Source organism: Oscarella lobularis, chromosome 1 (assembly GCF_947507565.1).
Source record: "Oscarella lobularis chromosome 1, ooOscLobu1.1, whole genome shotgun sequence".
NCBI lineage: Eukaryota > Metazoa > Porifera > Homoscleromorpha > Homosclerophorida > Oscarellidae > Oscarella > Oscarella lobularis.
The window spans coordinates 5,299,581-5,322,487 of NC_089175.1; the positions used below are offsets into that span (position 1 = coordinate 5,299,581).

Below are 22,907 nucleotides of genomic sequence, written 5' to 3' on the forward strand. Positions count from 1 at the left end.
TTTGGCTTGGCTTTGTTCCCTCGTCATTTTCGTCCTTGCGCTTTGAATGGCGGTCGCATCGCGGAGCCAGTACGGTGCTCGACTCAAGGAGGGCCAAGTGATGAAGTTTCCGCCGATGGATCAAGCGAGGCGCCGGCGGGTACGTGAAAATTCTCACTCGCGCAAGAAGAAACCGCAGAGAGCACGCGCATTCGCTCTGCGTAGAACCTGAAGAAGCGCTGGATCATCTTGTGGGAATCCTGTCACGTGTCATACTACGCCGACAGCGGCGCCGAAACGTGCCGTGGCGTAATCAACTTGGCCCAGTGCGAGCGCGTCGAGCCTGATTTCAAGCACTTTCTCGTCACGTCGACGGAAAGCGCTTTCGCGCTCCACTGCAAGGATAGCAGCGGCAAGGAGCGCACCTACGCTTTCATCGTCGGCACAAACGCCGACGACGCGATGCATCAATGGGCCGATGAGATAGAACGCAAAAGAAAACGTAAGACTGCCTTCTGGTATGCGCCGGAAGTGGAATGCGAGGGCGTGGTTATTAAAATGATTTGTATCTTTTAGACGTCCAAGGCGAACCCGAATTCGTTCGACGCTACTCGCAACACGGCGAAGCTCTCTACGCGTCGATCAAAAGAACGAAGAAGAAAGTCGAGTCTCGTCCACTTCCGGAACTCCCGCCGCCTTTGAGTCCTCGCAAGGCAGCGATGACGATGGCCGGCGCCGATTTGCGTCCCGAGGTTTCTCATCGACCGACCGCATCGCCGATGCCTGCAAAGGGCTTCTCGCTGCCGCGACATCTTCCTTCGCGATCGTGGGCGGGATCGTTCGAAGAGGATGAGGACGCTCGCCGCTCGGCCAGTCCGCAGGTGCCCAAGCCGCATCGCAAATTGTCGAGAGGGTGGGAGAGCGCTCTGAACATGACCCCTCTTCTCTCGCCGCCGCCGGTCACGATGCCGAGAAGAACGAGCGGAGAGTTGACGGATGACGATCCTGAAAGGCTCCGCCGCACCTCGGCTACCGCCAACGAAGACAAGTCATTGTATGCGGATATGAGCGGCGTTCTGAGCACCAAGATCTGCGAAGAGGAAGGTCCGTATGCAGATATGGGTAGCAGGCGCAAGCTGTCATCGAGGGCGGCATCAGTGAATGACGAGGATCTTTATACGGATATGAGCGGCGGCGTTTTAAGTCAGCGCTCGCGTCGCGGTTCTCGTCTTCTTCTGCCGTCGGTTGCGTCCGGACGCGAGCTCTTTGACGGCGTTGGCGGATCGGTCAACGCCGGCAGCGTGTCGCTCTTCGTGCCGCCGAACACTGTCGCCAAAGAGACGACGTTCGCCATCGACATTTATTTTGATTCAAGTGTTATGCCGCCGATCCACTCTGCGGCAGACGATATCGACGACGTCAACGAAGTCATCTTGAGTCCCGTTGTCTTTGTGGAGCCCCACGATCAACAGTTAAACGGGACGGTATTTCTCCGTCTTCCCCACGCTGCGCCGTCGCTTGCCGGCTGGTCTCTTCACGTGCTTCGCTGCAACGCCAGTGCAAATGACTTCCCTTCAAAGTGGGAAGTGTTTGCGACGTATCCGGCGTCGAACAGCAGCGGCAGAGGAAGTTTCTCCGATCCCCAAAACGGTTTAATTGGTTTGAATCATTGCTGCTGGTTGTGCATCAAGGGACTAGCCGATCCTCGTCTCGATCCCGAGCTCGCTTTACGCGTCGTTCTCTATGGGAAACCGCTCGTAGCGAACGGCTCGAATTGGGTGGTGAACGTGCTTGCGTTTCGCGATAGCGGCGACGCCGACGGCAAGTTACGCGTTCAGGCAAAAGTCGGTAGCGACTCCTACATACTGGCGTCGAGTCGCGTACCACTTCCGCACGGTGCTCGCGTCGCATTCGTCCTGCACGATCCGAGTGGCACGTGGGCCTGCGGACGATCGGCGTCGACGACGCGTCGCGTTGTCGACGGATCAACATTTTGGACGGGATTGTTTGAGGAAGAGGTGTCGTACAAGTTCGATTTTGTCGCTCTCAACCGGGGCGACGACGTCAACGAATTCACTTGCCAGTGCGAAGTCGAAGTTAAAAAGGTCGGTGATGACGACGACGACGGCGAGGCGGATTTTTCCACGTCGTTGCAAGTGAGAGAGCCGCTCGGTGAAACGGGCCCGCTTACGCCGCCCGTGTCACCTCAGTCGTATTTCGTCTAAGGCGGAAGGTCAGCGAGCGAACGATGCGCACTCTCTTTTGCGTTTGCAATATCTCGGACTTTAGCTTTAGCATGCAGGAGCTTGTACAAACTGGACTTGCGTTTTAGGACTGCAGCAGGTGTGCAGTTGATTTAGTGACCGGTCTGTCTTCCGCAGTCCATGCGTTACCCCCGTGCATTAGACTTTTTAGACTTGACGTGGGCGGTAAGTGCTCGCTGGTGCATTTACTCGAGCTGTAGGCTATTTATATGAGCCTGTGCAAACACATCTACCCCTGGCACGATGACTCTGCATGAACGCCTCCGCGGTAGAATGGCGTTTCATCGAGGTCAACGAAAGAGGCGGTGCATGCGCTGATTAATGGAAATGCAGTGGTGCAGTCATTAGCCACAAACAACTAAGACATACCGGCAGAGTTTAGTCAGCTATGGCCATGTCGACGTCGTCGGTTGACGAATCCGCGTTTCCTGATTCGCGAATTCCTCTTAAACAGGGCTACATCCGGAAACTTCCTCCTCTCCACAAAGCAAAAAAAGTTCACGAAAACGTGAGCACACGACATGCTCGTGACAGCGGTGTATATGCCAGAGAAAAAAATAGCCCTTCTAATTTTAGGCCTTCCGCAAGCGCTTTCTCGTTCTCTGGACAGACAGCTTCGACTACTACACGGACTCGTCGCGTCGAACGCGAAAAAAAGGGATAAAGCTGACCGATTGCCAGCAAATCGACTCCTCATTCAGGCACAAGCTGATAGGTGAAACAGACCATGCGTTCGCAGTTATCACTGCCAAACGCACTTTCCTGTTTTTCGTTGACAACGAACAAGAAAAGGCGTCTTGGTGCCAGCAATTAGAAAGGGCCATCAAACGTAAGCAGAACCGAAAAAGACTTAGGCGCGGGGAACGGTAAAGGTTTCCCCCGGGCCCTGTGTGAGTTCGATTCGATTACTGTAGCTAATATCAATATTTTTCCAGACGCAAAGGATCCCGTTTACGCAGAAATCGGCGGAATTAGCGATATCCCTCCCGCCCTCCGAAAAACCCGCTCTTTGACGTCGTTGGCGGTTTCCGAATTCAGCTCGGTGACCGCGGTCATTCAGCAAAAGCATCACGCCGTCAAGAGTGCAGGCGAAGAACGAGGCTCACTGACAGATCTACCGAGCCAACGCCAATCACTCGACACGAATCGCGACCGCCATGCCGCCTCTAGAAGAACGGTGGCAGGCGGCATTCGCGGGGACAGAGATTCCGGTCTATCGGTCGAGTCGACTTCCAGTCGCCGTCACACGTCGCTCCTTCTGGATCCGGTCGCTCGTCGATCCGACCTGATAAAACCAATTAGCGGAGGCAGCATAGCCGCCGGCAATGCAAACACGACGCTTTGGCTCACGCCTAACGCCGTCAAGGAGCCGCGTCTTTGTTCGTTGAGTGTTTACGTCGACTCGGGTCTCATGCCCGTCGTCGACGAAAACGAACGCGTTCTCAGTCCCGTCGTCTACATCGACACGGACGATCGACCGCTTGAGGGACCCGGCTTTCTCTACCTGCCCCACTGCGGTTCCGTCGGCGACGGATGGACACTGAAAGCGATGACGTGCGGGATCGACGAGCGGCACATTCCTCTAGATTGGAACTGTCACGGGCAGCAATCGGCGTCGCAAGGACAGGCGATGATATCGGTGTTGGACAGCGGATGGTACTGCCTTGTCGGTCAAGAAGCGATGGCTAAAAATCAACGTACTCTGCGACGACGACAAGTTGTCGGCGAAGCGAAACTCAACGTGCGAGTCGTCGTGTTCGGACGTCGGGTTATTCCGACGGGCACGCGCTGGAGCGTCGTCGTTGTAGCGCTTGCCGATTCCGACGACTTGTTTGCGAAAGTGAAACGGCAGTACGTAGCCATGCAGCTGCTCGGCGATGCAAGGGGAATCCCAGTGGGTAAGTCAAGCGCTGTGGCGGTGAATGTCGTCGATCCGAACGGTGTCTGGGAGTCGACGGGTTCGATCAAACTCAGAGGCAGCACTCCGTCCAAACCGTTGTGGGACGCGCTCGAATCGTTCGATTCGAAGCAGGTGTTCAAGTTCACGCTGCAGATGCGGGAGGACGTCGAAGCGGAGTCGTTTTCCGTAGGATGCGAAATTCGAATTGTCGATCTCGAATCGGAGAAAAGCGAGAACGAGCTGTTCTCGTGTCGACACGAAGTGACGGACAGAACTCTTTGGAACGTTATCGAAATCGATCGACCTTTGGCGGAAGGAAGTCCGAAAAGAAATAAGCGACTTTCTTGGATTGTTTAGTTACACCTTAGCTTAGCCTCTACACTTTTAGTAGACTTGATGTACCCTTCGCTCCTTGTCTGAAATAAATGCCTCAACGTATCAGGCTCGCCGAAAGTCCGCGATTCAGCCGATTCAGCCGATTCAGAAACGGGATTTTGATCTTAGCGCGCGCTAGAGCAAAAATTGTTTATTCGCAGTCCGTTTTACTGTATTTATGCTTCGCTCTAGATGTAGCGGCCAGTGGAATGCAGTCGAGGTCGTCTTCGCCAACGTAATTCCTTTTTCCTTCCGCTCCCTAACTGGTTCTAACAGACGGAAAGAAGTTGCAGCATCTACTTTAAAGTGCGTCACTCATGCATACTGTACGAATTCAGTTTGCAGGCTGAGTGATGTTACTTTGGCTTCAGGATTTGCATGCATTGAAAGTATAATCAGATTGCCGCCATCGCTACTTGCTGACGCACCCCGGGTTGTAAGCCATAAATTATAAAGAGGGGCGACCCGTCAGACTCGTCACTTTCGGTAAGAAGCCTCGGAGAGACTGATCGACATTATGAGCTCCGACGAGACTTTGCCGGACAGCGAAACGTCGTTGACGGAAAGCTTTTTTCCTATCAAAGAAGGCTACATAAGGAAGCTGCCACCGCTTTCGAAAAATCCCTCTCACAAAGTAAAGAAAGAACGCGCGATCGCGAGGGTAAATCGTCATTTCGTGTGTCTTAGGATTTTCGCTTGAGATACCTCGTCTTGCTTGCCGCACCGCTGCGACTCGAATACTACACTGATAAGACGCGCAAGCATCGTCGAGGAGTGATTCATCTGGGCGAAGGAGATACCCTTATACGGTCGTACCATGAGCATCCTGTTGGCACAAATGAGAACGCATTTGCATTGGATCACCTGGATTCGAAGCGCCTTTACGTTTTCGCTACCGAGAGCGACGAGGAAGCTTTCTCTTGGTACATGAACATTAAATCAAGTAAGAAGCGGTTTTCGTCCTTCGCGCGCATGCACCTGCCCGACTCACGCTCTCCTAATCTAATTTTCTTAACTAAACCCGGTGGAAAGAAAGCAATTTCCACGTGATGGCTTCCCTATTGTAAATGACATATTTGTTTGCAGGCATGGGCGGTTTCCCTCGAGTCACCCGACGGCCTTCGCTCAAACTCTGTCGATCACGATCACTGCCGCCTATTCCCGAAAATCCGCCTCATGACTACTACCCTGGGAGAAACAGTGTAACATCACTGGCCGACTACAACAAAGACTCAGAGCCGTTCAACTCTTTTGATTCCGGCTTGGGGACAGACTCAACAGAGTCGCTCTTGGTAAAGCCAGAATGTTCAAATGAATCCGACATTGATTGCTTGCGCGGCGGAATGATTAGCGCGGGTAGCGCATGCGTTTTTGTGCCGCCGAATTCGGTGCGTCATCGCTGCATCGCTCACGTTCGCCTGTATCTCAGTTCGTTGCTGATGCCGCAGCTCAAATACGACGAACGCATACTCGCTCCGATCGTCTCATTTCACGTGACCGGAAAAGATCGGCTGAATCTTACGGGACCCTCGTTTCTTTACGCGCCCAATTTCGCTCACTGGCATGACGGTCCCGGCTGCGAATGGAAGATACGGGTCATGACGAGCGAGTCAAAACCGAATGAAATTCCGGAAGATTGGAAAGTGCACTCATACATTCGTCGTGGCGAAGCGTCGAGCGCGATCGCGATCAATCCCGACACGCATTGGATCGCGCTGTGCGGAGAAGCGGAGTCGGGCTCGCTCATTCGTGCGCGCCTCCTCGTTTTCGGGCAGCGCAGCGTGAGAGCGGGCACCGCCTGGGACGTCGTCGTGAAAGTGTGCCTCAATTGCGACGAAATCGCCCGTCGCATCAAAATGGAAATGAAACGCGAGGGAAAAGAGGTTCTGAAGGAGTTGCCCAACGTGCCGGTGGAACGAAATGCCTGCGTCGAGATATCGGCTTTCGATCCGGAGCAGAAGTGGGTTGCGCGGGCGGGTTCGTTCTGCACGAATCCCTTTTGGGGCAATAACGACATGGAAAATTTGGAAAATGAAACGTACGCCAAGTTCAAATTTCAAATCAGTCCTGACGTTGACCTCAGTTCGTTGACGAAATTTTCGATGGTGTGTGAAATGAGAGTTGGCATGATCAATTCGAAGCCTGATCAGAAAGAGTTGCGGGCCATTGTTGAAGTTCATACTCCCAGGCTGATGAGACTTCAATCCAGCCAATCATTTTGTGACAAAATTAGCAGTTTTATTTGAAAACATTATACTTGTGTATTACTGAAATTTAGTTTGAACAGTTTTAGATACTTTATGCTGAAGGCAGAGAGTTTTATCAGTATTTTTGAGTAGCATTTATGATTAGGATTAGTAAATTGCGCATGACAGGCAGAATATTTGCAGGCAGAGTTTTTGAAGGCAAAAAATTATTATGTACTTGCTGCATTTTTGTTTCTCTCAAATTTATTATAAAAAAGTTCAATCACTTACTCAGTGCTGTGTTGGACGGCAGAAGAAGCGGGCGAAGAAGCGATCATGTATTATTGATCGGAAAGCGTACGGGAGTTTTCGTGACCTTGCTCTGTCCCGTATTAACGCTTGGCATCATGGCCGTCGGTAAGAACAAGCGCCTTACGAAAGGCAAGAAAGGATCGAAGAAGAAGATGTAAGTGCATGCGAGCGGTACAGTAGGCATCTGTACTACAACCTGGACATGCGAAAACGCATGGAAACGAACGGATTGCTAAGATTTACGCGGATTCCCTCCCTCACAGAGTCGATCCCTTCTCGAAGAAAGACTGGTACGACGTGAAGGCACCGTCTATGTTCAACCAACGCAACGTTGGCAAGACTCTCGTAACGCGAACACAAGGCACAAGTAAGAACGAAAGAAACGAATCGCGTGCGATAAGATAATCGTTTCGCGTGCGATAGAAATCGCCTCTGACGGCCTAAAGGGTCGCGTATTCGAAGTAGCGCAGGCCGACCTCCAAAACGACGAAGTGCCGTTTCGCAAATTTCGGCTCGTCGTCGAAGACGTGCAAGGACGCTTCTGCCTGACGAACTTTCACGGCATGCTCTTCACAACGGACAAGTTGAAATCCCTAGTGAAAAAGTGGCAGGTAAATCTCAGTCATTTCGCCGGAACGCTCATGTCCCCGAATGTCGAAGGGGGACCGCCTCCTCGATCGAAATCGTCGCGCGACGCGAATTGTCTTTCATCGATCTCTTTTTCGCAGACCTTGATCGAGACGCACGTTGACGTGCGAACGACCGACGGCTATCTGTTGCGCGTTTTCGTGATCGGTTTCACGAAAAAACGTCCGAATCAGGTGAAGAAGACGTGCTACGCCCAGTCGTCGCAGTGCCGGCAGATTCGTCGACGCATGACCGAAATTGTGCAGCGAGAAATATCAAATTCCGACATACGAGAAGTTGTCAATAAATTGTGAGTGCCTTGTTTTTTTTTTGAATTGGTTTGCAACTACTGAGTTTTCCTGTCGCGTTTCTCTAGGATTCCGGATAGTATTGGAAAAGATATTGAAAAATCGTGTCATTCGATTCATCCCTTGCACGATGTGTTCGTTCGAAAGGTGAAGGTGTTGAGAAAACCAAAATTCGAGTGTAAGTTCACGCGGTTGTTTTTTTCGCTACCTGCCTAATGTTTTGTTGGGAAAGTGGGTAGGTTAATGCTTTTGCATGGAGAAGGCGGAGGCAGCAGCAGTGCGGCCCCAACAAGTGACGAAGCTGGTGAAGCTGGGGCCAAGGTGGAAAGGCCTGAAGGATATGAACCACCTATTCAAGACTCTGTTTGAATGAGGAGATCTCAATTTCTTCAATAAATGATTTCTGTACCCTCCCTTCAACGGAGATCTCCCACGCTTTTTTTCGCGTTGTAGTGCGCGTTGCGATGACGCTGAAGTTCCCGTATACGTGTACATAACAACGAACGTTTGCAAGCCGAAATGGCCGCAGCGAACGTGTTATCCGGCACGCGTCTTCTCGATCAACGCTACGAAGCGTCTTTACGAAAGGATCGTCAGCGTCACGGCCATTCTTCGGCTCGCAGTAAGATTTCTCAGGCGGGCGATCATCGTAGCGCGCATCGTCTCGAAGCGACGCGAGCGCCGCTTGTTCTGGACACGTCGTCGGTCGACATTGCCGGCTATCGGAATACGTACAAGCACAACGTGTGCGTCGACATGCTCAAGGACGGCTTTCACGAGTCGTTTCGCGAATTGTGGTCGCTCATCGAACGACAGAAAGCCGAACGCGAGGCAGCCGGCAAAGAGTCGGGATTCTATTACGATCCCTATATCGAAGACGAAGAAGAAAAGTTGGACCGCTTCAAAGTAATGAAAATCAATACATCGAAATAATAATTAATTCGGTAACGATTTTTATTTAGATGCATCTGACTGATGCTGAAGATGCGAAGCGGAGAGGTAGACAAATACGATTAATTTAGGCACAAGTATTGGTACTGTACGTAACTTATAAATCTAAATTTATATTAGATAATTAGCTAGACACATATTGTCATTTTCTTTTGTTATAAGGTGACTTGAATAACGTCTATGATTCTCTTCATTCGCTTGCTGAATATTTCGACGAGATGGGGGACAATTGGTTAGCGGATCATTTCTATCAGCGTTGCTTAGAAACGAGTTTGGAAATTCGCGACGACGGACGGCGAAAGGAAGGCGAGGCTCACTGCAACATGGGATTGAGTCAGGAGAATAAGGGACATTATGAAGAGGCAGCCAAACATTTTGAGCACTTCTATGCGTTGGCTGAATTGAATGAAGGATGGTACACAAGTGGGGGTCAGAGCCTTCGTTCTTTGGCTGCTGATTCCGTAAGAAGAATATATACAACTATAGCTGAGGAGGTACTATGTGTAGGACTGGGACGAACATAATTAGAACTTGAGTGTGAATTCTAGAACAGTGAGATACGAGAGTCTATTGAGTACCTAAAGAAAGCGTATGAGATGGCTAAAGAAGGTGCTTCTATCTTTCTTGCATAGACTGCCACTGGTATCATTTCTGAAACTATTTCTTTTCATAGTTGATAGTGAGGCTGAGGCTTTGGCGAGTTATCGTCTTGGAAATGCTTATGAAGAAGCGAATGAATCTGAAACAGCTATTAAGGTAATAGAACTCGCTGATTAATTAATAAAATGACATACATGTATTCTGCTCTAGCATCAAAAGACTTATCTGGAGAAGTGCAAAGTCAATAAAGACGACGTTGGCATTGGGTTGGCTTGTCAGGCTCTAGCAAGATCATATGAAAAGTGTTACATATTGGTAGAACGTAGGTTCGATAACGTGATTGCGTTTTCCCCTTGCAGCTTGGGAGATTTGGAAAACGCGGTGAGATTCTTGGAAATGTTCGTCGAAGTGGCAGGAAAAACTGGACAGGACGAACAAGTGTACAAGGCCTGCAGTTCCCTTGGTGCCATGTACAATACACTGGTAAGAAAAAGATGCTGTCAGTGTGCATGGTACATACCATCATATTCAACTTCAATAAACCGTAATTATTTATAACAAAAAGTTTATTGAAGTTATAGAGTTGATTCTATTTAAAAATTGTTTTTTTCATAGGGTCAGTTTGACAAAGCTGTGACGCAATTTTCCAAGTCTTACGACTTAGCTCGTCGTCTCAATGAATCTCTCTTGCTATCGGCGTGCCGCGTGCGCTACGGCATCGTCTCCGCGCACAATATCTACGCTCGCTTTTCTCAAGCCATAACAGCGAGCCAAACGGCAAACCTTCTGGGTTGGAAAGATAGACGAGAACAAGATCAGGATCAGGACAATAGCGAAGCACCGAACTCGCAGCAAGAAGAATCAGAAGAAGGAAAAAGTGAAACAGAAACTGCAAATGATGACGACTAGACCCCAAACCCAATATCGACTTAACAAATGAGGTACAGTAGACTTTTTATCAAGAGGTTGATAAAGACGGGCACTACACAACTCTGCCTATGATCCCTTTATTAATCGAATTTTGAGCTTATAATGTTATGCTCAAAAGGTAGCCAAGTAAATTTTTCCCCGCTAAACAACTGCTTATCTGGAATAGAGTCCAGATGTCCCACTTGCATACGAACGTAATTGACCATCTTGGCTAACGCTATGGGATCACTGGCATCTTTATCTGGAAACAGGTTTCTCCATAGTCCCGCTGCTAGCATCGTATCTGGGCCAACCAGGCCTTCATCATAGGCAAGCGTCAGTCCGTAGAATTCATAAGCGAGATGCTGCAAATTTCGTCGAATATCTGTAATTGACGTCATTCCCATCACGTGCATTCGCTGTTGGACGTCACTCCAAAATACGCCGACGAGTTGCTTGTAGGCGAATCTTCCGTCTTTTTCGGGAGACGCCGCTTTGAGTCGGACGAGGCACATCCACACGTGCAAGTGACAAACGAGGAACCACGACTGAAACGTGTCCGGCATGCGACACGTCTCGTAGAACGTCTCGTAGCTGGGATCGTGTACGCAGCTCTCGTACGTCGCGACGGCGCTGCGAATCAGCTGCGGACGACGCGCAAAAAGGTCGACGATGTACGACGTCACGCTTCGCTTACGCAAAGCAAAAGGAGAAGGAGTGGTGTGAAGATTTCGAACGATTCGCCACAGCGACATTTGCGAACGCGTGCGCATGCTCAGACCACTGCCGACAACATTTTTGGTGTCCAACTTTTAGGCAATGCAAAAGTTTCTTTTTTGATGCCGTCAGAGGAGGAGGCCGGCCTTCTCTAAAATTTTGCGTGCGGCAAAAATCAATAACGAAATTTATTGCTCGCAGGGTTGCAGTAAATGAACACTGCATGGGCTCGCCCTGCGGCCACCTAACACCGATCGTAGACTTCCATAACTTCCATAACTTCCGTTTCCATCACAGACTTTCTACGCGTGCGCGCGCTAGAGTCTGATGCAATCAAGGGATTCCTCCTTGCTCCTCTTCTCGCACGTGGAAATAATAAGGAGTCTGTTGTGAGAACTGCAACATGGCCGAATCGACGTCTCAGCTACCGAAGCAAGACTTAGATACACTAGTAAGTGTCTTCCACGAAGATAGCGAACGAAAAGCCAATGTTGATGTCTTACAAAGGACGTCGGGTCGCTGACGCCTCTCTCGCCTGAAGCGATAGCTCGTCAAGCAACGATAAACATAGGTACATGCTAGTAGAATGCCCGCGTTGTGCTGTTCGCTATTGTTACGGGCTGTCGTAATTTGCGACATCAGCGTACAGTTCCTTTGTGTGCGTGTGTAGCTGCCATATAATTCTCTTCTACCTCTTTTAGGGACAATTGGTCACGTGGCTCATGGAAAGTCAACGGTAGTAAAAGCCATATCTGGTGTTCAGGTAATGGACTTACTTTCAGAGGAAATAGCTTGACGTTTTGTCCTATGTAGACTGTGCGTTTTAAGAATGAGAAGCAGCGCAATATTACCATCAAGCTAGGCTATGCTAATGCAAAAGTAACTTACTCTGTTACTGGTGTGCAATAATTTATAATTTACCTTAGATTTACAAATTTGATGACGACAGAGTGCCTCGACCTGATTGCTATTGTTCACGAGGAAGCCAGACGGCGGAGTCATTTCCAGCTGAAGTAAAGGGAATCAAAGGAACGTTTAAGCTTGTCAGGTAAGCATATCATCTCATAGGTACAATTTATCTAGTAGGACGTCTGTGCAGTGCATGAAAGCGTGTTTAAATTTCCGCGCATTGATTAAATAATTGGTTTTGCAGACACGTCTCGTTTGTGGATTGTCCTGGCCACGACATTCTTATGGCAACGATGTTGAATGGAGCTGCTGTCATGGACGCAGCACTGCTTCTAATAGGTACATCGTCGAAATAGCAAAATCTAATATGAATTCTTTTAACACAAAAAACGGTTAGCTGGAAATGAGTCATGTCCACAGCCGCAAACGTCCGAACATTTGGCTGCAATTGAAATTATGAAACTAAAGCACATCATTATACTTCAGAATAAGATCGATTTGGTGAAAGACAAGCAGGCGAATGACAACTATCAGCAGATACTGAAATTCGTCCAAGGCACCGTTGCCGAGGGAGCGCCCGTTGTTCCCGTATCAGCTCAACTCAAATACAATATCGACGTTGTGTGTGAGTATATCGTGAAGAAGATTCCCATTCCTTTGAGAGATTTCACGTCGGAACCAAGACTCATCGGTACGTGACTTTACGGGTGGAATATCAATATTTTTAATGTATCTTTTTAACTAAGTAATTCGTTCTTTTGACGTAAATCGTCCCGGATGCGAAGTGGATGATTTGCGAGGAGGCGTTGCAGGCGGAAGTATACTAAAGGGTGTACTAAAAGTACTGGAAATAGTTTGAATAAGTATTATTAGCACACGTAAGTCATTGCTTCAGGTTGGTCAAGAAATTGAAGTTCGACCTGGCATCGTTACCAAGGACGCCGACGGCATGATTTCATGCCGCCCCATTCGTTCGAAGGTGTGCGGAATGTTTGCAGAAGGCAACGAGCTTCAATTTGCAGTTCCGGGTGGCTTGATAGGTAATAATGCTTAATGCATTGTTGACGAGGATTAATAAAATGTCTTTCTGTTAGGAGTTGGAACGAAAATTGATCCGACTCTATGTCGCGCTGATCGCTTGGTCGGTCAGGTAAAGCAATTTTCTTACATATCTTCAAGGCCTTGATTAATTAATTGTATTTCCGTGGAGGTTTTGGGTGCTGTTGGCTCTTTGCCGGACATTTTTACCGAACTCGAAATCAGCTATTTTCTTCTTCGACGCTTATTGGGCGTAAGGATGGAAGAAAACAAGAAAGGAGCCAAGGTGACTTCAACAACTGTTTTTTTCTCGTGACGTGCTCCTAACGAGAGTGCCAATCTTCCAGGTGCAAAAGTTGAGCAAGACTGAGTTTTTGATGGTGAACATTGGATCACTGTCAACGGGCTGTCGAGTCACGGCCGTTCGAGCGGATTTGGCTAAAATTGTCCTGACTCAACCTGTCTGCACAGAAATTGGAGAAAAGATTGCTTTGAGTCGTCGTGTCGAACGTCATTGGCGGTAAATGCGTGATATTTCATTTTATTTCTTTTGACTTGGTGCTGTAGATTGATTGGATGGGGGCAGATTCGCAAGGGGGTTACTGCAAGAGCGGATGCGACTTAGAACTCTCTTTGGAACGTGTAGCTAGGCGTTATCGTTTTTGTGTGGGAGAGATCTTCTTTTATTGTGAAGGAAACGGTGCGAATGGGTCTGCGAACTCTGCCTGCTACAGTTTCGAACGCACTTAGTCGTAATTCGGCCTTCTAAAACGCAAAATGTAGCGATTACGCTCAAGCGCCAGCGTTGTTGCGAGTAGGATGATATAAAACGTAAAACTTTAGCAATTCGTACATGTGGCCCTGTAGCTCAATTGGTAGAGCGGTCGACTCCAGATCGGCAGGTTGCGTGTTCAAGTCACGTCGGGGTCAACTTTTTTTTCCCCTTTACTTAGCTTTCCTTTCTTTTTTTTTTCAAAGCTGCAAAATTTATTTCGACATTTTCACGAAGAATTCAGGCTTAATTTTACATGTTCTTTCAGCCACACCCTCTCCCCGCTGGCGTTAGCGCACTTAGTATCACGACCGTCGCCGCAATGCGTGTGCCGTTAGTTGATCTACGAGCTTCGGTAAGCGTACAAATGCACAATGATATCTCACACTGACCAGACACGTGAATAAACCCTTTGCGTACTGTTAACAACTAGGTGGAGAATCCACCGACACGTACGGACTGTACAGACACGCAACGGAACCCAATCTCTCCCAGGTGTGTAGCTACCACAACACAGCGAATACTAAAGCGATGAAGGTCAAAACGGACGAACTGAGGCACGTCGCGCGACCCTTGGGACTAGGGAAGCACAATTCAGTCAGATTTCTCATGTCCTGCTTGCAGTAGGCATCTCCCTCATTGATGCACCCGCAGTCAACCAGCTGGTGACCAAACGGACCCACGTAGACTCGAAGATAGTCGGTTCTGCACTGCGACGAACATTCCAACACGCGTCTCCCCGACAAGTGACAACTCTTCCTGTACGCCTCGTACGCGACAAGACACGACGAGTCTGCGGCCAAGCATCTCATCTGCGCCCTCGTGCACGCCTGAAAGGAACCGCTACCTCTACCGCCGCCGTCGCCGTTAAAGCAGGCGGAGACGACGTTCATATTCGTTTCGGCGGTGATTGCGCAGATCGTGTTGTCGGTGAAACACGCGCAGTTGAATAGATCGGGCGCCGCCGATACGAAACGGGAGAGACTCTTGCCGCACGAGGGCGTGCAGTGAGTCGGGCGTCCGATGAAACTGAAACGCGCTGCCGCGCACTCCGTCGTAAAGTTCGAGTGAGCCGCTTGACACGCGGCGTCGGCCAAGCACGTCTGTAGGGCGCTTCTGCATGATATCGTCGTTGCGGAGCTACTTGTAGTCGAACTCGTTTGAAGAGAGACAAGGGCGAGAACAAGACATACGGCGGTCCGCATTTGGTACGTACACTCTACTCTAAGGTGTTTCGAGGCTGTGATTGATAGATTTCCGTCAGATAAGAAAAGCGCAAATTGACGTGATTTAATTTAGTCAAAGAGTGTCCGTACTGTGCATAGTCAGTGCCATTAGCCAGCCCTACTGTACAGAGGAAGCGTGGTGACGTCACTCCATATATAGAATGATCTTTTAGGTGTACTGACTCCATTTCTGTTTGCTTCTAGTATCTCATGAAAGGCAAAACAACTCCGGCAAGAAGACAAAGAGTTAGACAACACCAACCGAAAAAAAATTTTACTGTCTATAGCTCAGCACACAACAAACACCGTCTCCAAGCAACCGAAATGCCATGCCACGACACGTTAAAACCACGAGCGCGTCGTCAGCGTGAAGAATGCTAGTGCGCCGCTCCAAATCGTCACGTGTAGAACTTTTCCGCGAGAAGGAGTAGAAGGCGTCGACGGAGGCGTTGTGGTCTGTCCAAGCATGCGCTGGACGCCGCACGACTGAAAGAGATTATTTAATTGTCATTTGCTCGCACTTCTGGGCACTGTAGAAGACATCGCATCCGCAGTTGATCAACTGACGACCGACGTGATTGGCGGTAGAGCTCAACGAGCCCCTTCTTGCACGATTGCGGACAGTCGGACGTATTTCCTGTCGCGGCAGCGGACTCGCAGTCGTCATACGCCTTATATGCAATTTTGCAGGTGGAGTTTGCTTCGCACTGCTCATCGGCGCTAGTGCACATCTCATAGGCGTCAAGCAAAGGCGAATCGCCTGTCTCGCCGAGACAGGACTGACCAAAATATGTCGTCGCCGCTCTGCAGGCCAACATTCCCGGTAAACCGGACGCTTGAGAGCATTGGAAGCAATTCATGGATTCGCGACCTACGAGCGTCGCATTGAGTAACTTGCCATACACTCCGGCGAGCAGTCAGATGGTTTTCTCCCTATGAAAGCCGACTGGCAAGCGTTTAAGTAACGTGCAATTTCCGTAAAACACGACGCTTCTCGTAAGCACTGAGACAGAGTGTTTTCACATGCCTCACTGAACCCATAGTCAAAGTTCGGAGTGCTGATGTTGAAGTCGCTGTAGTTGAAGTTCGGAATGCTGAAGTTGAAGTCCGGGATGCTGAAGTTGAAGTCCGGAATGTTGGAATCTCCGAGGCAGGCGTTGAGAATTATATTATTTTCTTGCATTTCCAAGGTGCAGTTGAAGTCGCCTGCCGGACAATCGCAGTTAGAGAGGATGTTTGGCGACAAGAGAACGAGTTGAGCGACGCTAGCATGCACGGCTGCGAGCAGCCGAAGACTAACGTAGACCCAGCGCTGAAGCGAATCTTGTAGTTGATGAAAGCGCTGGTGCACGTTCGGTTTGACTGACACCGGCTTTTGGCGTCTACACACGACTCCTTAGCACCGTTACTTGGCGATAGAAGTGCGAGGACGATCAGAGCGACAAAACCGTTCATCGTACTGCGTGAAACGTAGTCGATTTGTGGAATGCGGATCTGGAAGTAATTAACGGCGCAACGAAAATATTATCGCAAATAAAACATACAAAAGCATCGCCTCCCGATGATGGCCTCGCCTTCTTCTAGTTTCTTTCAAAGAACGGCGAAAATTTGTAGATTTTGCCCAAAATATGGTTCTCGGCTAGGCGACGAACGTGCTGTAGGCAGCACGGCACTTGCACGTGACGATCGAAGCGACGGAATTGACAATCGGCGCAACGTGCAGCGAAGCTCGCATCGCGTAGTGCGCCGCGGACGAGAAGCTCAAGGACTCAAAAGAGACGAAAACTGGGAGGAAAAACAACAACCGACAACGACACCAAACAAAAAAAACAGACCACGTCAATAGAATCACGCAACAACAAATACCGTCTTCAAGTGTCTACTGACATATCACGACACGCCCTAATGATCTAAGCGTCGTTCGCCAGTGCATCAAGAACGTTAGAGCCACGAGCGCATCGTCAACGTGAAGAATGCCAGCAAGCCGCTCCAAATCGTCACACCGAGAACATTTCCGCTAGACGTCGTAGACGTCGTGGGCTGTCCAAGCATACGCTGAACGCCGCACGACTGAAAGAGATTGTTCGTCATTTGCTCGCACTTCTGTGCACCGTAAAAGACATCGCATCCGCAGTTGATCAACTGCCGACCGACTTCATCGGCGTAGAGCTCAATGAGCCCCGTCTTACATGATTTCGGACAGTCGGAAGGATTTCCCGTCGTAGCCGCTGACTCGCAGTTGTCGTCATACGCCTTATATGCATTTTTGCAAGTGGAGTCTGCACTGCACTGCTCATCGGCCCTAGTGCACCTTGCATGGGTGTCAAGTAAAGGCGAATCAAAATCGCTCTTCTCTTCGAGACAAGACCGACGAAAATTTGTCGTCGTCGCTTTGCAGGCCAACATTGCCAATAAGTCCGACGTGTTTCCGGCGCATTGGACGCAGTTCATTGACAGCGTTGCATTGCTGTAACTTGCCCTGCACCCCAGCGAGCAGTCCGATGGTTTTCCCCCTATGAAGGCCGGCTGGCAAACGCTTGGGTAACGTGCAATTTCCGTAAAACACGACCCTTCTCGTAAGCACTGGGACAGAGTGTTGCCACATGCCTCACTGGACCCATAGTCAATGTTCGGAGTGCTGATGTTGAAGTCGCTGTAGTTGAAGTTGATGTTCGGAATGCTGCTGTTGAAGTGGATGCTGAAGTTGAAGTTGATGCTGTCCGGGATGCTGAAATTGAAGTCCGGGATGCTGAAGTTGAAGTCCGGGATGCTGAAGTTGAAGTTAAAATCCCCAAAGTTGAAATCCCCGAAGTTGAAGTCGTTTCCGCCGCCGATGCAGGCGCTAATAATTTCATTATTTTCCAGCAGTTCAAAGATGCAGCTGAAGTCGTCATTCGAACAAGTGCAGTTAGAAAGGACGTTCGGCGACGAAAGTAGGAGTTGAGTGACGCTAGCGTTGCACGGCTGCGAGCAGCCCAGGACGGACGCAGTGCTGCAGTGAAACCGGGAGCTGTTGAAAGCGGCGGCGCACGCTGTGTTTGACAGACACCGGCTCTTGGCGTCTGCACACGACACAACAGCACCGGTACCCTCAGCGAGTGGCAACAGAAGTGCAACGACGATTAGAGCGAGAAACCCGTTCATCGTTATCGAGAAGAACGGCGTGGTCAGTGGAATACGGATCTAAGGCGAACTTAATTCGATCCCCACACTTGCTGAGATCAACGAACCAGAATTAATTAGCGTCACGCTAAACAAAAACGACAGAAACGATCGTCAACGAAGCAACTACTCCTCCACAAAGTAGACTGACGGAACTTAATTGAGACTCACTTCTCGGCTGGGAGACAAATGTAGAACTGTATTCGGGGAATTCGGGATGCCCGGCCTCATTTCCATTTCCAAGACACGCCTTTCCGAGCAATGACGTGCACTGCTTCGTTATGCTCTCTTACATCTCTGGTTATGGCGCGGCACCTGCACGTGACGAAGCGACGCCCGAAGGAATTTCTAATCAGTTCAGCGTAGATTGCATTGCACGCCGGCGAATTAACACGAAGTCCCATGAAATGTTGGGCAATTCCTCAGAAAGGATTCTTTCAACACTTTGCACTCGGCGTCAGCAGTGCATGCAAGATCGACGCTACCCATGCAATCTTCAGAAGGGAGGGTAGTCGTCGGGTCACGGGGGAAACAGGAGAGATCGAAGTTTGCCTTCGCGATCGCGCAGGAGACGTCAGCTGGGTTGCACGTGCAGCGAAGCGCGTCACGACCGACACGCGTAGCGTTGAGCGCCGCGTGACTGGCGCGACACGCATTCGCGCAAGTGGACGTATTTCCCGTCTTCAAGGCGAGCGCGCAGCTGTTCGTGTACGCAGTATAGGCGGATTGACAGACCGAGTCGAACCCGCACTGAAGTCGCGCGTAATCACAGTCTCCGACACAGGCAGCGTCCATGTTCGTACGCTTCGTGGTGACGCAAACGATGTCCGCGCTGCCGCACGTGCACTCGACGAAACGGCGACCGAGATTCGTTGACGTGGCTAGATGCGCGAGAGCGACGATGCAAGCCGGAGTGCATTCTGACAAAAGGAAAACGCTTGCGCACTGCGTCGTGTAGTTTAGGAGCGACGTAAAGCACGTTTGATCGGCTTTGCATTGCGTTTCGGCGACGCTGCAGAGCGCGGCGTCGACGTTCGCTCGAACGAGAAGAGCAAGGAGAGCGAGGAGAACGAAATTGAGTGCCATTCCTTCCTGATGGACGAGCGGAGACCGGAGTTTGTATCTGACACCTTCCAGGCGTGGTTTGACGCGTATCCCGTTGAACAGGTCATCGCACGTGTCAACGGAAGTTCTCGTGAGCATCAACAGGGAACTGGATGCAGAGACGAGCGCGGTCTAATCGCGACTTTCTCGGAACATCGAAAGACAGAAATACCATGGCACTACACAAACACGCAACCAAGCGAATTGGCTACAAGTACAGAAACGCCGATACAGCAGTCATTATGGAAATGACTGTGACAGACAGACGAAAGCTCGTCTCTTGACCGGACGTGGGATCTGTCTCGGTGCTGCGAGCTGGACTGCATGGACGCGGCATCTGTCTCCGTGTCGCGAGCTGAAGTCGGCGTAGGACAACCGATCGAGGCCGGCGGCGTCTTTCCAAGGCATGTCTTCAAGACGCCGTTCCTCCACGACACGCAAGTTGCCGCGAACGCTCCGACGCACGTACGCGCACGTAACGTGAGGAGTAGCTGAAGGCGTCGACGAAGGCGTCGTGGTCTGTCCAAGCATCCGCTGGACGCCGCACGACTGAAAGAGATTATTTAATTGTCATTTGCTCGCACTTCTGGGCACTGTAGAAGACATCGCATCCGCAGTTGATCAACTGACGACCGACGTGATTGGCGGTAGAGCTCAACGAGCCCCTTTTTGCATGATTGCGGACAGTCGGACGTATTTCCTGTCGCGGCAGCGGACTCGCAGTCGTCATACGCCTTATATGCAATTTTGCAGGTGGAGTTTGCTTCGCACTGCTCATCGGCGCTAGTGCACATCGGCGAATCGCCTGTCTCGCCGAGACAGGACTGACCAAAATATGTCGTCGCCGCTCTGCAGGCCGACATTCCCGATGAACCGGACGCTTGACTGCATTGGAAGCAGTTCATGGATTCGCGACCTACGAGCGTTGCATTGAGTATTCTATAACTTGCCATACACTCCGGCGAGCAGTCAATGGTTTTCTCCCTATGAAGGCCGACTGGCAAGCGTTTGAGTAACGTGCAATTTCCATTGAACATGACGCGTCTTGTAGGCACTGGGACACTGTGCTACGGCATGGCTCACTGAAGTTCAGTCCCCCATAGTCAAAGCCCGGAATGCAAATGTTGAAGTTGAAGTCCGGAATGTTGGAATCTCCGAGGCAGGCGTTGAGAATTATATCATTTTCTTGCATTTCCAAGGAGCATTTGAAGTCGTCTGTCGGACAGTCGCAGTTAGAGAGGATGTTTGGCGACAAGAGAACGAGTTGAGCGACGCTAGCATTGCACGGCTGCGAGCAGCCCAAGATTAACGTAGACCCAGCGCTGCAGCAAATCTCGTAATTGATTAAAGCGCTGGTGCACGTTTGGTTTGACTGACACCGTCTACACACGACAAATTAGCACCGTTACTTGGCCGGGTACGATTAGTGGAATGCGGATCTGGAAGTAAACGGCGCGACGCGAATTAAATTTCCGCACTTCATGCAATGAGCCATGAAAACATACGAAAACATCGCCTCCCAATTCATCATTCACAAAATGGCAGGCAAAAAACTCGCGCTAAAGAAAGAACGACAGGGACGATCGTCAACGAAGCAACTACTCCTTCGTCCAAAACATGGAATCGCTTAATTCTAGGCTACAGTGTAGGAGACGAACGTGCTGTAGGCGGAGAAGTCGGCAGCACCAGAGCCTTATATATACAGTATATATAAGGCTCTGGGCAGCACGGCACTTGCACGTGACGATCGAAGCGACGACCGACAATCAGCGCAACGTGCAGCGAAGCACGCGTAGCGTTGTGCGCCGCGGACGAGAAGCTCAAGGACTGGCGAGCGCCTACAGAGAAAAAGAAAAGAGACGAAAACTGGGAGGCGAAACAACAACCGACAACGACACCCCAAACAAAAAAAACAGACCACGTCTATAGAATTACGCAACAACAAATACCGTCTTCAAGTATCTACTGACATATCACGACACGTCCTAATGATCTAAGCGTCGTTCGCCAGTGCATCAAGAACGTTAATTAAAACCACGAGCGCATCGTCAACGTGAAGAATGCCAGCAAGCCGCTCCAAATCGTCACATCGAGAACGTTTCCGCCAGACGTCGGAGACGTCGTCGTGGACGTCGTGGGCTGTACAAGCATACGCTGAACGCCGCACGACTGAAAGAGATTGTTTGTCATTTGCTCGCACTTCTGTGCACCGTAAAAGACATCGCATCCGCAGTTGATCAACTGCCGACCGACTTCATCGGCGTAGAGCTCACTGAGCCCCGTCTTACATGATTGCGAACAGTTGGAAGGATTTCCCGTCGTAGCCGCTGACTCGCAGTTGTCGTCATACGCCTTATATGCATTTTTGCAAGTGGAGTCTGCACTGCACTGCTCATCGGCCCTAGTGCACCTTGCATAGGTGTCAAGTAAAGGCGAGTCGAAATCGCTCTTCTCGTCGAGACAAGACCGACGAAAATTTGCCGTCGTCGCTCTGCAGGCCAACATTGCCAATAAGTCCGACGTGTTTCCGGCGCATTGGACGCAGTTCATTGATTCTCGACCTATGAGCGTTGCATTGAGTTTTCTGTAACTTGCCATGCACTCCGGCGAGCAGTCCGATGGTTTTCCCCCTATGAAGGCCGGCTGGCAAACGCTTGGGTAACGTGCAATTTCCGTAAAACACGACGCTTCTCGTAAGCACTGGGACAGAGTGTTTCTACATGCCTCACTGAACCCATAGTCAATGTTCGGAGTGCTGATGTTGAAGTCGCTGTAGTTGAAGTTCGGAATGCTGAAGTTGAAGTTGAAGTCCGGGATGCTGAAGTTGAAGTCCGGGATGCTGAAGTTAAAGTCCGGGATGCTGAAGTTGAAGTCTGGAATGCTGAAGTTGTAATCCCCCCAGTTGATGCCGTTTCCGCCAACGACGCAGGCTCTGATAATTCCATTATTTTCCAGCAGTTCAAAGATGCAGCTGAAGTCGTCATTCGAACAAGTGCAGTTAGAAAGGACGTTCGGCGACGAAAGTAGGAGTTGAGTGACGCTAGCGTTGCACGACTGCGAGCAGCCCAGGAAGGACGCAGTGCTGCAGTGAAACCGGGAGCTGTTGAAAGCGGCGGCGCACGCTGTGTTTGACAGACACCGGCTCTTGGCGTCTGCACACGACACAACAGCACCGGTACCCTCAGCGAGTGGCAATAGAAGTGCAACGACGATTAGAGCGAGAAACCCGTTCATCGTTATCGAGAAAAGCGGCGTGGTCAGTGGCATGCGGATCTAACGCGAACTTCGATCCCCCACACTGTTGAGATCAACGAACCAGAATTAATTAATTAATTAACGTCACGCTAAACAAAAACGACAAAAACGATCGTCAACGAAGCAAATACTCCTCCACCCAAAATGGACTGACGGAGCTTGAGACTCACTTCTCGGCTGGGAGACGAATTTAGAACTGTATTCGTATTCGGAGAAGTCGGCGTGCCCGGCTCATTTCCATTTCCAAGACACGCCTTTCCGAGCAATGACGTGCACTGGCTCGTTATAGTGCGGCACCTGCACGTGATGAAGC

General features: G+C 50.2%; 8 protein-coding genes and 1 non-coding gene across 9 annotated transcripts; 7 read left to right on the forward strand and 2 right to left on the reverse strand.

The window, feature by feature from the left end:
- Window positions 1-7: 7 nt before the first annotated feature.
- On the forward strand, window positions 8-2,334 carry LOC136195458 (uncharacterized). The gene is made up of 3 exons (XM_065984787.1): window positions 8-139; window positions 205-481; window positions 556-2,334. Exons 1-3 carry the CDS (start codon window positions 47-49, stop codon window positions 2,202-2,204), a joined length of 2,019 nt encoding a protein of 672 aa, XP_065840859.1. The 5' UTR covers window positions 8-46; the 3' UTR covers window positions 2,205-2,334.
- A 279-nt stretch (window positions 2,335-2,613) lies between these two features.
- Window positions 2,614-4,581, forward strand: LOC136195468 (uncharacterized). Its single transcript, XM_065984797.1, has 3 exons — window positions 2,614-2,751; window positions 2,820-3,072; window positions 3,179-4,581. Exons 1-3 carry the CDS (start codon window positions 2,632-2,634, stop codon window positions 4,498-4,500), a joined length of 1,695 nt encoding a protein of 564 aa, XP_065840869.1. The 5' UTR covers window positions 2,614-2,631; the 3' UTR covers window positions 4,501-4,581.
- A 109-nt stretch (window positions 4,582-4,690) lies between these two features.
- Window positions 4,691-6,899, forward strand: LOC136195490 (uncharacterized). Its single transcript, XM_065984818.1, has 4 exons — window positions 4,691-4,824; window positions 4,890-5,152; window positions 5,206-5,461; window positions 5,605-6,899. The coding sequence occupies exons 2-4, from the start codon at window positions 5,036-5,038 to the stop codon at window positions 6,762-6,764; spliced, it is 1,533 nt and encodes a 510-aa protein (XP_065840890.1). The 5' UTR covers window positions 4,691-4,824; window positions 4,890-5,035; the 3' UTR covers window positions 6,765-6,899.
- A 195-nt stretch (window positions 6,900-7,094) lies between these two features.
- LOC136195510 (small ribosomal subunit protein eS1-like) lies at window positions 7,095-8,371 on the forward strand. Its single transcript, XM_065984841.1, has 6 exons — window positions 7,095-7,170; window positions 7,280-7,383; window positions 7,440-7,627; window positions 7,745-7,953; window positions 8,020-8,129; window positions 8,184-8,371. The coding sequence occupies exons 1-6, from the start codon at window positions 7,112-7,114 to the stop codon at window positions 8,318-8,320; spliced, it is 807 nt and encodes a 268-aa protein (XP_065840913.1). The 5' UTR covers window positions 7,095-7,111; the 3' UTR covers window positions 8,321-8,371.
- Window positions 8,372-8,435: 64 nt separating this feature from the next.
- LOC136195501 (tetratricopeptide repeat protein 29-like) lies at window positions 8,436-10,589 on the forward strand. The gene is made up of 8 exons (XM_065984829.1): window positions 8,436-8,857; window positions 8,914-8,950; window positions 9,065-9,396; window positions 9,451-9,511; window positions 9,576-9,658; window positions 9,713-9,804; window positions 9,862-9,985; window positions 10,118-10,589. The coding sequence occupies exons 1-8, from the start codon at window positions 8,471-8,473 to the stop codon at window positions 10,409-10,411; spliced, it is 1,410 nt and encodes a 469-aa protein (XP_065840901.1). The 5' UTR covers window positions 8,436-8,470; the 3' UTR covers window positions 10,412-10,589.
- Window positions 10,420-11,185, reverse strand: LOC136195519 (ubiquinol-cytochrome-c reductase complex assembly factor 1-like). Its single transcript, XM_065984853.1, has one exon. It carries the CDS (start codon window positions 11,182-11,184, stop codon window positions 10,513-10,515), a length of 672 nt encoding a protein of 223 aa, XP_065840925.1. The 5' UTR covers window position 11,185; the 3' UTR covers window positions 10,420-10,512.
- Window positions 11,186-11,440: 255 nt separating this feature from the next.
- On the forward strand, window positions 11,441-13,794 carry LOC136199455 (eukaryotic translation initiation factor 2 subunit 3, Y-linked-like). Its single transcript, XM_065989648.1, has 13 exons — window positions 11,441-11,579; window positions 11,636-11,699; window positions 11,830-11,891; window positions 11,942-12,007; window positions 12,055-12,176; window positions 12,282-12,376; window positions 12,435-12,728; window positions 12,784-12,878; window positions 12,933-13,077; window positions 13,132-13,187; window positions 13,248-13,361; window positions 13,423-13,595; window positions 13,643-13,794. Exons 1-13 carry the CDS (start codon window positions 11,532-11,534, stop codon window positions 13,698-13,700), a joined length of 1,392 nt encoding a protein of 463 aa, XP_065845720.1. The 5' UTR covers window positions 11,441-11,531; the 3' UTR covers window positions 13,701-13,794.
- A 138-nt stretch (window positions 13,795-13,932) lies between these two features.
- Trnaw-cca (transfer RNA tryptophan (anticodon CCA)) lies at window positions 13,933-14,005 on the forward strand. The gene has a single exon. It is a non-coding gene; the product is annotated as a tRNA-Trp (tRNA).
- A 7,217-nt stretch (window positions 14,006-21,222) lies between these two features.
- Window positions 21,223-22,665, reverse strand: LOC136199456 (uncharacterized). The gene has a single exon (XM_065989649.1). The coding sequence runs from the start codon at window positions 22,604-22,606 to the stop codon at window positions 21,368-21,370; it is 1,239 nt and encodes a 412-aa protein (XP_065845721.1). The 5' UTR covers window positions 22,607-22,665; the 3' UTR covers window positions 21,223-21,367.
- Between the last annotated feature and the right edge of the window lie 242 nt (window positions 22,666-22,907).